This window comes from Lineus longissimus, chromosome 9, assembly GCF_910592395.1.
Source record: "Lineus longissimus chromosome 9, tnLinLong1.2, whole genome shotgun sequence".
NCBI classification, from domain to species: domain Eukaryota; kingdom Metazoa; phylum Nemertea; class Pilidiophora; order Heteronemertea; family Lineidae; genus Lineus; species Lineus longissimus.
The window spans coordinates 625,067-639,819 of record NC_088316.1 but is presented as its reverse complement, the minus strand read 5'-3'; the positions used below and the strand labels follow the sequence as shown (position 1 = coordinate 639,819).

Sequence of the window (14,753 nt, the reverse complement as noted above, 5' to 3'; positions counted from 1 at the left end):
TGTTATTCTGAGGCACGAGTTGGACATCTATGGATCACACCTTACAGAGCCTGACTAGTTTTATAATCATACTTTGCAGCTGTTGCCCTCTCACTTCACCAGTCGAGGAAGAATAAAGTTCGACCAATCTTGAACAAAGAAGATCATGCGAACTTATTTTTCCGCGTTCCCCTCCAAGCCTTTTTAGAACACAAAACACTTATAAGTAAGTTTGACATTTAGCATATTTTGAAACCAGACATTCACCAAGACAACGCCAACATTGGTGATAAAAATGCGTAACCCGGGGGATGATATTTCAAACTCAAACAATACTGCCATATTGACAGCTGCCAGGGCAAACAATTCTCATCCACGTACACTTCGTTGCCAGTCGGAGCGGGATTCCTTAAGAGTGACTTTTCATTGCGCATCGGCCGCATGCACAGCATCTTCCAGTAGAGTTATGCATTAGTAGTATGCATTTAGACGAGATGAAGCAAAACTGAAATTCAATAGATTTCCATGGAAGAAAATACAAACAAACAAAAAGAAGTTGTATCAGCAATGGAAACAAATCAACCGATATTTTGGTTATCAGTGCAATAATTGTGTTGCACTGATGATCGCTTCCTGGCTGTCGTCTGCTGCTCTGTTCACTGTAGACATACGTAGAATCCAGTCAAGAGTTCGACACCCACTTTATCTTCAACTACCCATCATGCCCTAAAACTTAATACGAAATTTTACTATCGGTGCATTCACTCGCGTGCGGTACATCACTTACAGGATCTCGGAACATCTTGATGGATGTCGTCTGCTCTCCTTGACCAATGAATCCGCAGCAATATTGACAAATCATGGCGCCATGACTGATTCCAAAACAAATGCTTCGATTGCTCTCATATCGTTTCATTGTAAACCCCGATACGAATTGACGGCGGGCAATCATCTGCTTGACGGGTCGTCTGCAGCCGAATCTCCAATCAACCTCACTGCGACACCAAGATAAGGTACAGTTTACATTAAAAGGTTTCCGGCTGATTACGCTAGGTTTAATGTTATTAGTAAGAGGTTTTGATAACTTTTGTTTAGTGTTATTACCTCGCCGAATCGTATTGATATTGCCCCAGCGGCCATATTGATTAGGCGCTCTTCAGTCTGGAAGGCTTGAAAGCTTTACAAATTGTACTCCCAGAATGAAGAGCACTTGAAGCCACGCGCTATACAGCTTTCAAACTATATGGGAAGTGCTCAATGACAATACAAATGGCGCATCATTCAGTTGATTCAAGAGATACTAGAAATTGAATTTAGACAATTTGTTTTTTGTGTGATTGTGGTTAGTCACTTGGAGAGGATCTAAGTCAATAACTCTCGAAGAAGTTGAATGGGTTGCATAATCAAACGAGACAGCTTAGATTGCAGGCGGAATTGTTGCATGGACACAATGCGCAGATTTCATTACGGTTTATTTCAACCAATTCATTCACGTTTGAGCGTCCAATAGGCAGGTTTCGCAACCCCCTACGAACGCCCAAGTAAAACCTACGAAAGTCTCAAGTGTCTTGTCATGAAGCTCCATTCAGTTCACATGACGGAATCCTTTGACACCATTAATTCGTTATCTGCCTGTGTATCATAGCACTGCTTCGGTTTAAGAAGACCTACCATGGAGCTGGGCTGTATACATGCATGTAAAGCCGCATATCATTGACCACGTTAAATAGAATTGCCATACAATATACAAAGTCTTATAAATTCGCTCCCAAAAAACCGCCAGACATTCATAGAGTTCTGTTGCCTTTGATAACGCCCCTATTTCCGTCCACAGACGCAGAGATGATTTTTTTCTTTTGATACTTTTGAAATAGTCTTCTCATTAGCGAGGAATAAGCCGTACATAAGAGAGGGTGGCTTCCGGTAGAAAATGGAAGCATGAGATACGTGGGTGATGCTCGTATGATCGTGAAGAATGGCATTTCTCGTATGACGTCATTTGGCCGCCATATTGGATTTGCTATCTGTCGCTTATGATAAGCCAAATACGTGAAGTATCTGCACTCTGATGACCCAGGGAAAGACGAGGGATAAACCACTTGCAGTTAATTAACGAATTATGGTATTAATTACTAAACCCAACACCATCTGTGTCATAATAATCCAACGAAAATGGCTATATTATTGACGCAATTTCTTCCGAGTTGTGACAATGATTAAGTAATTGAAACAAGATATATTGCAATAGAAATCGTTCAATTTCGATTATTCGCTTTGGTTTCTGATCTGATATTGGTAGTGTGAGTCTCCAAGTCGACCAGTCTGCTGGATTAATCCAAAAATACCCATCTATCTTAAAGTGCAATTATTCCATATCCCAGGTCTAACGAAGCAGTCAGCTTTTACAACAGTGCTTCTACTGTACACTACCGACACAGTGGATCGACCTCGTCCATCCCATAGGAAAAATAGCTTTATGTGTATGATGACAAATGACCTGCCTCGGGAGCATGGAGCATCAAAAGATTTGTATCTCGACTCATCCCTCGCCAACAGAGGTCAGTGATCCCACCGTGATTGGCGCTTCCCTCACTGGTCTCGGCTCAGCGACGATTTTCATCCCTGCAACCACGAAAATAACAACGGATTTGTCTCGCGCCGAATCCCTCGGCTCCAGAGGTCACCAGTCTAATGTTTCAACACGATGTTCGAATCGATCCAATGTCAATCACGTTGCATTAATTGTAATTGGCCGAGGGTAATCTATCATCTAACTGTAGTTTCATGTCTGCTCTATGCTCCTTTAGTTTCGATCGGGAAGAAGGCAATAATTGTGAGGTTTAGAGACGTTGCTATTTCCGTAACAACCAACCAATAGGAGCGATAGCTATGGGAAAGGAACCATCATTCGAAAGCTCCCTTCTGTCAGAATTTAAGGTGCTATAGTATTGATTACATATCAAGTCTGTATTTTTGCTTTGAGCGAACTTTGGCTGATGCACACCCGAATGTGGTCAAATTAGAATCAATGACCAGGCGTACACCAACAATGATGGTATCACGCCATGACTCAGAATTATAATGGGTGAATGTTTCAAATTAACGATAGAAATCATTGATTATTTGGTGGGGCATGTTGGACATATTCCTCTGCTACCGTCGCATTGATTAGCGCCCATCCCCCGAGGGTGAGGATGTGCTGCCTATCACTGATATATTGGCTCAGTGACGGGGGCCGCACTGGGACGGTTTGAGCTGGAGGCACGTCCGGCACTGGCGGCAAAGGGTCCGGATACCACCTGTCTACTTCCGGTGTAGTCTGGTCTAAAATAATGGACTTAGTTTGTAGCTCATGTAGAAGTTTGCAAGCGCAGATTAAAATTCGGCGACTGCAGCATCGCCATGGGCGCTAGGGGTCGATGATAGTAAACACCACCATCCAAATAATTGTCTTATGGATCTTATCATCTATGTCTTTGCTATGAGATTCATGGACTTTGTGCTACACCATTGGACGATCGTTAAAAGTTCATACCTGCACTTCCAGTAAATTCGTGTTAAAATGATTCCAAAGACTCCATCGATAACATCGTCCTTCGATCCTGTACATGGAAACATTGCCTTTATTTGCACTTGCTGTTTAAGGCCATCGACCCCCATGAGAGTTGTTATATGGGGTCGTTGTTATCAAGATTTACCCTGATAAACCTTTGATATCAACAGTCAAGCTGGCTTTGTTCAAAGACAATAGACCGTGTATTGAGCTGGGCCTGAAGTCATTTAGGTCTCGGTGCGAGCTGGCTTTGTTATAAGACAATAGACCGTGTATTGGGCTGGGCCTGTATTCTTTCAACTGCGCGACAAGGGACAAAAACGATATGAAAAAATGTCAAACCTATGTGTATTCATATACAACTCAACATTTCACGTCTTGCTAGTAAACTGTTGTAGCAGACATTAGAAACTGTCATCAATGGCAAAGCATAGAGTTTGCTACAATGTAAAAACAAGCGAAGGTGGCAAAAGACTATCTTACCCGAGATGCCGTCATATGACCACCAAGACTGCCAAATAGAACCGAGACCTGCAAAATAGAAAAATAGGCATGGTGAGAACAAGTTTTCATTTTCTACATTGTCCACTGAGAGTAGGAGAAGAACTGGCAGCATCACTCTTCTTCAAAGTGAAGCCTTGTCGCCGCTGGTATACGGACATGTTGTCCGTATCGAAGAAGACGGACTCCCCAAGAAGCTGCTGAACTGGCGCCCGGGACAAGTTTGTGGCAAGGGGAGAAGGGCAGGACACTTGTAAGATGGCTTGATGCAGTTGTTGTTCTTGGTGAAGTCTTGGTGGAAACTCTCAATGACACAAGACGATGGGAAAGGTCCCTCCTGGTGGCTTTACAACATATATTGCAGCAAAGTCGAGACGATAGTTATAAGGATGAATAGATGGCACGCAAAACGCACATTTCGCTCAGTTGACAACTTGTCAAAGAAAGTGTATTTCTCTAAGCCGAATATAACGAACAACTCATATCATAAAAAGTGGAAACATCTTGGGGATGAAGCTTCCCGAGTTACGTACAACTCACACGGTATGAGATACATTGTATGTGCATTAACTAAGACAACTATGTAATTGATACTGCTGCCTTTGTTCCGATGGCTTCTGGCCATGTTTGACAATGACAGGATTTAGACGGTCTTGTATTATAGATACGATTAAAAACGTTGCATCAGGGCTAAGATTGGTATCGCAAACATCACATTGTCATTGGATAAGTAATTTGCTCAGTGAAGCTGGTAACGAAGACTCTGGCTCCACCATTGTGTAAAACCTCCTGGGAATACACTAACCCATCTAAATTACTCAATTAAGCTAACAGTGCAAAGTTGTAAGATATCCGTAATTGTTTTTCCCCGGCGAAATTCCATCAGTGTTGGTTTGAATGCGAGAAAGCTTTACAATTCTCTATCGCACCCGGGGGTACACTGCGAGCTTTGGGGATGGGAAGGGCTGGATTGCGAAATGGATGTTCATGGTTGGGTTAGCTGATTTCTTAGATGGTACCTACAGCTGAACGATTCAACTCTCGATTAGTTTGTTATATGGGTTACATTTTCTAATTTAGTTTTTCTGCTTTCATCGAATGGTAAATTAATGTACATTTCCTGAAGAAAGATAAACAAAGGTAAAAACCGCCCGTGTAACAGTGATTATTGTCCCCTGAAAATGTACTTGATGTTCTTTGACAGATGAAGGTGACCTTCGATTTGAGTTTAAAAGCGTACTGAAAAGTTAGTATAGCCAAAATTAGGTATTTCAAATTCAATTTCAAACAACTGGCAGCAATTCAAGTAATCTTTGTCTGTGAGTTGGATTTCACTCACTGAGTGTGCATTAAGTGGCGTTAAAGCAAAGCATTCCTGTTTCTTCTCGGTTACTCTCCCCTGGGGCGTGAAGCCGCCAGCGCTTAGCAATCAGCCTTGGAATACAAAACTTGACAAAGTTCACCTGCGTGAGTTTCTGAGGTAGAAATGGCATGGCTGGTTGAGTTTATCTGTGAACTAGAAAATCTATGAGTTGATCAAAACGTAGAACACATATTTTTATTTCAAACATGATCTGGGCCAAATGATCTGTCTAAAATTTGGTAAAAGTTGCACTGGAGTGGAGCTCAATACTACTAACACATACCGTGAAAGTAGATTTCACAACTACACAGGCCTTGTGGCAGTTCTATTCTGTGTCCTACGCCAACGTCCGACTGGTTACAATAACTACAAACTAATAAAGGGAATCGATCCACGTCAAGTGACATCTATGCACTACTTTTTGCAACAACCCGGCTCCTGATCGAGTGAAGAAAAATAAGATAAGGGGTCTCTCTTTATGGATGGTTTTCTGGTGACTCAAGAATTGAGTTGTTTATGTTATCCTAACGTTTATGAACTGCAACCTGTAAATCACTAAACGTCCATGTACGGGAGGGAGAAAACACCATACATTTGTGAAATATCATACTCTAACCACCTATGTTACGTCACGCGAGATGTGACATCTTCCGGCACTACTTTTATTGGGCGATTACTCCAGAGTGTAGCATAAAGTAGAGCAATTCGCCCAAAGCGCCAGTTTCCTTCCGATGATGAGATAAACGTACAGCAATAAAGAAGCACTCTCTGAGGGATAGCCGCGGGGAAGAATGGTCGCGCTGGATGGCGACTCCTCGCCAACTGCCGGCACGTGAATCACTTCTTGACCGGTTAATGAGTGTCTGGACAAGATAACGTCATTGTTAATGGTGACATCTTCTTATTCATGGCACCTCTTGCTGAAATTTGCCATTTCTTGGTAATTCCTCTCATATTTAGCGACAATGTGATGCAGTCCTAAACGATTGACATTAGCATTTTATAAGAATGATTTCTTTCCCAACTAAAAACCTGATATCCTAACCTTTACATTCGTCAATACAGCAAAAAAGCGCTTTGTTTCTCCCTTTGGTATGAATTGGATGTAGTTATCTCGTGTATAGACTCGCCTATACGTATCTGCGACCGCCCTTTGTCAGCGGCACAAAGCAACCGCGAGAAAGGTAGGCCTGCGAGTGCTGTTGTCAGCAAAAACAGAAGAAGACAGTTTGCTAAGAGAAATGATAGACATTGTCTATCGCTTTTTGGAATAAGCAAAATGCGATTGTCCCTCAAAGCGAGAAATGAGAAAGAAAATGAGAAACAGGAAGACATTGTCAATAAAGAGATAATTCTCTAACTGTGGTTTTGGTATTTGGACGCATCGCACCATGATAAAGGAGACACAAAAGCAACATTAGACGGATGTTACAGATAACTGTCTGTCATAAACATACTCCATTGCCGTTTTCTATGGCTTTGCCCTTTCACCACTTGTTATTGGAAAATGGTAGCCCTGTTATTCACCGTACTGTATTGTCAGCATGAAACCAACTGCTTGGCATCCTCCTTCAAAGGGAAAATACGAAGTTGCTTGCTCACCTTGTATCATCAGTTCGAATAAGTACGTTCGAATTCCGAGGAAAATTAAAAGTTGGTTGAGGAAAAAATCGCGCCAAGCCTAGCTTAGCATGCAGAGTGATTTGTTCCAAACTTTTCAAAATTCTCTCATAAAATCCTTTCGATCGTCACATCACCAAACTAGAAGCTCGTTGTGTGCGTTAATGACCGTACTTTCGTCTCCGTCAGTTTGAGATGTGTAATTAGCTAAGTGCTCCACGTTATCTCTTGAAGTAGCTAGTGATGTTTTTAGTAATTGGTTGGTTAGACTGTCTTAGGCCGTGAGCCGTGTGGGGAATGCTGTCATCCCGGTCGTAAAGATAGGCTGGGTAAGCAGGCAGGACTCGGGGATGCAGGCCGCAGCAAATGACTTTTTTTATGAAGAACCAACTTTGTCGTCAATATGGACATGGTGGTCGCTCAAAGGGACAACGAATTCATCTTGAGCCTGCATTCGCCGAGTTTGAATGTGTAAAGTACTAAATTGGCTAAAGCTTGCCAGAATGTAATTTCAACGGTCACAGCAGCTGTACGGTTAGTGGCGAGTTGAATCCAAGGAACCCAATGACCTCGGGCTTTATCATAATAAACCTGACAGCTAAGTTAACCAATATCACAACCGTTTCCATCTTTTTTCTGTTTTCATCAACCTTCAAGGTTGCTCTGTAATTGCTTAATGCACATATACCTTGCTTCAAATACGGAAAAAGTGCAAAAAAAGATGGATCGCGATCGGAACTCAATTCAAAATTAATCAGTATGACTGTGTATTGTTGGGTTGTTGCCTCACAGTGTTCAGCTCCACGGCTTTTCTCATCTGGTCTCATGCCTTTCAGAGTGAAAATTGACGGGGAGGATTTCGTCTCGGCGGAGACGGCAGATCTTCAGTTAGTTATGAACTTGTTTTGAACAACCAGGTCCTAATGTACTTTCATATTGCCCGGGGCATGGCGATAGAACTAGACTAAGGCCGATGAAAAGCAATACCTTCTAAATGTTGTTACTTAACCACGGTCTGGTTAGATATAAAAGATGTATGTCCTTCTGAGTGATACATTTGTCACGTTGTTACCAATGACGAAAAAGCTATCCTAAAAGATTGTACTTGAAACCTTCTGGAAATGATCCATAATGCTTCAAGTCAATCCATATTAGTCCTGCATGCTGACTGCGTGATCTTCGCTTGTGCTATAAGTCACGCTGAAGAGGAGATCGTACATGCATAACTCGTGGCAGCAAAAGGCGGTTTATGATGACAGGATTAGATACGACAGTCGACCATCACTCGTAAACTGTCAGGTTGGATTTTATCGTATGAAATGTGAGCGGACTGAGTGGTTTCTCTGTCCTAAAAGAGAGGTTCTGCAAGCTCTCGTTTTGATTCACGTTAGTCACAAACAAGTGATGTCAGCATTTGCGGGAGAGCTCTCGAAGCTGACACCTTTTTTGACAGTCTGAAATAACATGTGTTTCGCGATCAGAAAATCATCCCAGAAGCTATATACATTATTTTCAAGCATCTGAAATGAACTCAACAAATACGTGTCGGATTACCAATGTAAGTTGCACCTGGGTTTAATCCCCGATATAATCCGTTTTCCAATGGTTTTGTTTTCCAAGTTATGCAATATTTTGGTTACAGTTTGAAGTGCATTGTCCGGGGGCTGGCTGGGTGATGGTCAGAATTTAAAATATTACCAGCGGAATTTTCAAATTTCATTTCATATATTGTTTTTCCTTACTGTTTACACGTTTACTGGATGGCTTTTAGTCAACAATTCCCTCCGTGGCTATACAAAGTTAAACAGATACGAGAAGCGAAAACTCAACCTTTCGAGAAAATCTCAGTTTTTAAGGCTAAATTTCTTAAAGTAAGAACATGCAGGTTGCATCCTTTGCCATTTGATAAAATTGTTTTTTCATTTCTTCCATAATCCAATCCCCACTGCCTATGAACCCATACCATACCTATTCAAACAACTATTTAGCCCCAGGCAAATGTAACAAACTCTAAGAAACTTCCCAAAGTTTGCCTCGCCACACAAACACGACAAAGGAAGGAATGGCGAAGATCTTACTCCCGTTACATTTGCGAAGTTTCTTTCTTTCGGATAGAACATTGTCAATTTCTAATGTGCTTCCATCTCTCCCTATCTGAATGGTTTTTAGATAACCTGTTGCTAGGGGTAGATCATAATGTAAGCCGGTTAGCTAGCAAGCCGGCATCGCTCTTTCTGAGAGTTTCCCTCATTGTTTGGGAACGCTGATGACAGAGTGACACGTTTTATACTGTTTCATTCTATTGAAAGGTCGGCGTGTTCTTTCTTGTCTATTGTATGGAAACATTGAAATAATCAACACAACCAAAATGCCACACCGGCAAACACTCTATCCCAATTCTTCAGAGAATTCAACTGAAACCATTCAGAGAGTTTCAAACAACGCAAAAATAAGAACCAAAAGAATCATTTCATCGATTCTTCAAGGCAGCTGTTGCAGGTTTGACAATGAGACGTCATCCACCCTCTTGTGTATACGTGTATGAGTCGTGGCCAGTCTGAGAAGAAAACTGCCAAACTTGACTATAGCTTGCAAGTGGTTTGTTTCTCCATCTCCTCATACTCCATACCGACAATGGATATGTGTTTCCCAACAAGACCAAGAGGAGTTTTCATGATGACGGAATATCGGCCTCGATTATTGGTCTGTACCTGTCGCGATCGGTGATGCTGCTATGCGAACTCCATTTGCAATATTATATGTTATTTACAAACGCATTAACGATCCATTTCACAGTTCTACAAAGTTAATCCTAGCTTTTCACATATGGTAACTTGATAGGTAAATCTAATATACTTTGAAGCTACGACGACGTATTGGCATGTTCGTGTGTTGTATAATATACAACGCGATGCACTCATGACATCGTAAGTTTCTATAGTTATCTTGATATGTGACAAAATATACTGTAATTAACAAATGTGTGTTGATGCTAGATACTACATTTTGTTATTCATTGAATGGGAAATTTGATAATGGCGACACTAATGTGAATCTTATGATTCAATAATGCTTTATTTCTTGTGGAGTTACCGAAATCTTCGCAGCATTCTTTCTTACAGAAGTCACATGACTGTCACCTGTCAAAGTAATCCAATATGGCGGATCGTGACCTCCGCAATAATAAAGTTTTTGCACTTTGTTGATGGGAAGTCGATATATATTGCCACAATCACAATGCTTTGCCGCGAGTTGGTCGATTTTTAACATGGCAATGATGGAGTGATCATTTTGTTTTTGCTCTTAATATTCAGGTCACGACTTCTGGTGTAAAAATCGCTATCAAGCCGACAAGAAGAAAACGTAACCGATGATAACGGTGTCACGGGATTGTTGTTTTTTCCCTGAGACTGAGAAAAGGTTTCACCAACAGGCTGAACAAGTTTTCTTTTTTGATTCAGAAATGGTTTCTATAGTGGACACAACATATTTTCAGTGCGTGACTCACTTCTAGATTTCAGCCAAGGGACTGCTGAATTGCCAGGATTTTGCTGCGTCCGCCATCAGATTGATATGATCAGAAGCTAAGGAGCAGCCCTAGATTAAATTCCCTTGAAGAGCCAACTTAGGTGTGACTACGAAACTGCCATGGGGTTTAGAGGCCCAATCTTGAAAGAAGAAAATATCAGTTATACGCATTCACCGGTGTCGTTTTCGCTAAATCGGATGAGTAGAATCTGTTCTTTCGCCCACGTTTCATCTTAAACCGGTATATTTCCACTCAAATCTTATAAAACCCACGATGGCAGCTGGCTAACCAGTAAAATTTTGCTCATGAATTCGCTTCTTCTTTACAGTATAGTTCTAAGCTTCAGTTTACTTTTCAACCCACGTTTTTGAAAATGCCTCCCGTTGTAGCCATCATGTCCTTAATCCGAGGAATATGATACATATGCGGATACGTCCGCAATCGGGGCTAGGATCGAATGAATTTTTAACAAGATCCCAGAGACTGCCTTTTCGAAGTTTCGCCTTACATTTCCTATCTGGTTAATCTGTGAAATATTCATAAAAGGCTTGGGTTCTTGGTGGATGTGAGGATAAGAAGAGTTGGAAGAGCCGAAATGGAACCTGTAATGTTTTCTGCCAATGAGGGGCACCGCTGTAGCTGGAGGTTTCTGGTAACCTAACGCCGCGCGAAGCTGGACCTAAGACCTCGACGAGGTCTTGGGCGGAATATCAACAGCTCCGCCTGAGCGATATCATATCATATTATGTGAAAATAGGTCTTTGGTACGAGTAACGAGCAACGTAATGGATGACGACTGTTGTACGACATACTAGAATGTATCGACCCCTTGATTGGCTCGCCCGGTCATTCATCACTACCAGCACCAGCCATCACGGCCCACGAGGGACTCGTCCACCACGTACCAGAGCAGTAACGGCCCAAAATCATGGCGTGTGAACCGGAATGTCCCCGAAGACTACGTGCTTGCGTCCATCGTTGTCACAAATAGCGCCATACTGATTAGATAGATAAACAAACTGCTTGCATGACAGTTACCAAGTTCTCGCCATTATCGAGTGTCAACGGTTGTAAGTGATTTATGTAACGGGAACGCAGGGCACATCCAAGAAAGTACCGAAGATGATAAACTATTTCCGATCAGTCGAAGACAACGCTGAAGTTTCTTTGAATTCAAGCGTTTAGTAAGTTTTATTGTCTTGTGAAGACGAAGAAGATTTTGATTACCAGTAGTTCAATTCATTTTCTGTCGCTTTGGTTGAAATTTATGATCATGGTTTGATATTCCTATACCAGCAGGTCTTACTCGGCATGCTACTAGACTGCTTTGATGGTTTGTTTAAACAAAAGCAAAACAATAAGACATTATGTATATAATTGCTTTGCTTTTGCGGAGTTTTGAGCAAACCTCATTACAGTTAACAGACCATAACTGTTTCACAGCATTCCCAGTTCGATGGAGGAACACCATTTGATTCTAGAGGAGAATGCATTAAAAACTATTGTACGATGTTGTTGACTCCTTGTTCACTTACTGACCCACTGTGCACGGCTTTACCTGTCCTCCGCCATTTTCTAGATTGACCAACTGGCATCGCATTTCACGTCAGCCTCGTCGCTCTCATCGCAAAGCAGAATGCAACGAGATTATAGAAAGCCTGATATCGTTAGGCGACGCTGCGCAGGGACGCTCACAAAATGGCCTGTTATGCCAGACTTGGATGGCGCTCTCAAGGGGACCGTAATAGGATACTATAATTTGCTTTTTCGGTTTCAGAGTTGGGAGATCCTCGGGGTGACATGTGTACCAAATGGTCTTATCGTTGCGCTGATTCTCATAACGCTCACAATTTCATCTGTGCATTTCATTAAACACGGGGATAGGTCATCACGCGATACAAACACGGTTTTGTTTGTCTGTTAGTCGTGTATTTCATGAGATACGAGCAAAAGTCTGACTCTCGGGATCAGGGCTCTCATGGTCTTGCACCCGGAGCATCTCGCTCGCTACAGCGTACGAAAGTAGTTGCAATATCAAAGATTTTTAGGGTCAAGATGGATGGCCGATGCCATTGGTCATGGTGATATGGCTAGACATGTTTTATGTCGTGGGGCGAAAAGCTGTAGTGTTAGAATGAAAAACTCATGGTTTCTAATTGCGATGTCTATTAGCTAAGTTGCTGCTAGCTAAGCAAGGTCAGCAGCCCACCATGCTTGCTAACCATGTCAGGTAAACAGTTTATATACTGCCTACTCACATCTAGACCTCTGGTATTACTTCGATGACATGGCACGGAGAAGAACCTTCTCCGAAGTCCCCGCAGGCATGTGTGGAGTTGCATTCATTTTACTCATAATCTACATGACAAATCTCATAAAAGAACCCACAACAATAAGCAGATAACCTGGCTGGCTAACTTAACCATGTTAAATGTTTGTCGAAATCCCAATTTGTGTAACTTTGCCGCTGCGACCCTCCAGAGACCCACAACATGATTCTATAAGCTGCTCCTGAGATTTTGCTCCCCAGGGTCTCGAGTTTGCTCAAGTTTTCTTTCCCCGCGCTGATTTTGAGCGCCGTTCTGTAATTTCATTCACTGTGGACGTCAAAGGGGAAACAGCCATCAATTTATTCATAGGCTGAAATATGTTGACACCTGTCGTTGGCGTCTGGGGGTTCACAGCAAAACAAATTACACAATATACGATACACCGGGCGACTGGTCATTATGATTGCCTTTTTGAGTAAAGTTACCGATCGGCAGCCGCTAGAAAACGCGTTGATGGTTGACGTTTCTGAGATAGGTTCAAAGTGTCGCCTCTAGGGAATTTATTTTGCATTCAAACTCAGGAGATCTTCCTTCATGAAAAATACTTAGCAAGTGCGTGGCTGGTCCGAGGCCATTGTAGAAATTTGTTATGGTGACATGTGGCTGACAACTGCACCAACAACAACATCAAACATCAGCAACAACAGCAGTATTTATTCAATCGATCTTTGACCGAACGAATAAATACGACTACTTTGGAATAACGACTCCACCCCGCCTAAACTCTACATGTAGGTCGTGACACACTTTTAAGCGGCACGATCAATGCATTGGGATGACACTACAATGCATGATCAATGCATGTGCCTTCACCCTAGATCTGTATAACACTTGTTACCGCTCTGAATAAAACATCAACTGTCGAATGATGTATTGTCAACACAAGGATATGTCGTGGAAGCTAATATTATGGTCATTCTGCCTGAGTTGACAGAAGGCGATGACAGTTAGTGCCAATAAATCATCACCGTCCAAGGCAATAGGAAGTTGTAGCTTTGTATTCACTGTGGTGTACTCCGTAGGACTGTAGGTTTCGTACCACGTACATACGGAGGGCTCTGTAGGTTTCGTACCACGTACACACGGAGGGCTCTGAAGGTTTCGTACCACGTGGATACGGAGGGCTCTGTAGGTTTCGTACCACGTACATACGGAGGGCTCTACATTTCGTACCACACTGTATAATGTCGAGGCCAAGGACAGTTATTGTCAATATAGCATCACGGTCGTCCAAGCAAAGTGGATCTAAAGGACCTTCTAGAAGTCCTGTGAGGAGTATAGACTTGCCGGAGTAAGATAGAGCTGTGCCACATCCGGCAGAAGACTCCAATGGTTTGTGAAAACTGGACACAGTGGTGTAGAAGACGGGAATCGGTAGAACTCGTTTGCGATGAGGTTAAGAACAAATTGAGCTAAGCGCGTCAACCAGACAACAAATGTATCACTGACAATGAAGACGGTTATATTAATCCTTTTTTTTCTTATTCCGGCAATAGTCCTTTCCAAATTGGAAGCGAACATTTTCTTAGAATACGTGATGAGATGCAGTAAGCTTCTCTTTCGGGCTCAATTAGTTAAGTCGTTTTCCTGAATGTGACCCATTTGTTTGATTATCCTAACTCCACTAAAACAGCCTAAGGTCGCTTTATAAAGATGGTGAGAGGGACAACTATTCTTCTCTTACTGTGCTTAGTTGTCTTTTCCATTTTGGAATAAAAATACTTACAGCGAAACTTGTTGTTCTCTTAGATATTAAGATAATTATCCCTGATGGGATGCAATCTTGTCACGGCATTTTTCAGATTTGTGTTTTTAAGGTAATAATGATGATTGGATTAACACTAAATTAATTTAGTCCACAGCCTTTCTCCTTGTTTT

The 14,753-nt window shown here is 42.0% G+C and overlaps 1 protein-coding gene across 1 annotated transcript in view; it reads right to left on the bottom strand.

Annotated features, from left to right (window-relative positions):
* LOC135493473 (putative carbonic anhydrase-like protein 2) overlaps positions 1-14,753 on the bottom strand; it is a 96,069-nt gene that overhangs the window by 27,289 nt on the left and 54,027 nt on the right. The window contains exon 2 of the mRNA XM_064780836.1: positions 4,016-4,063. Within this exon, the coding sequence (XP_064636906.1) occupies positions 4,016-4,063 (48 nt within the window). The remainder of the gene's footprint in view (positions 1-4,015; positions 4,064-14,753) is intronic.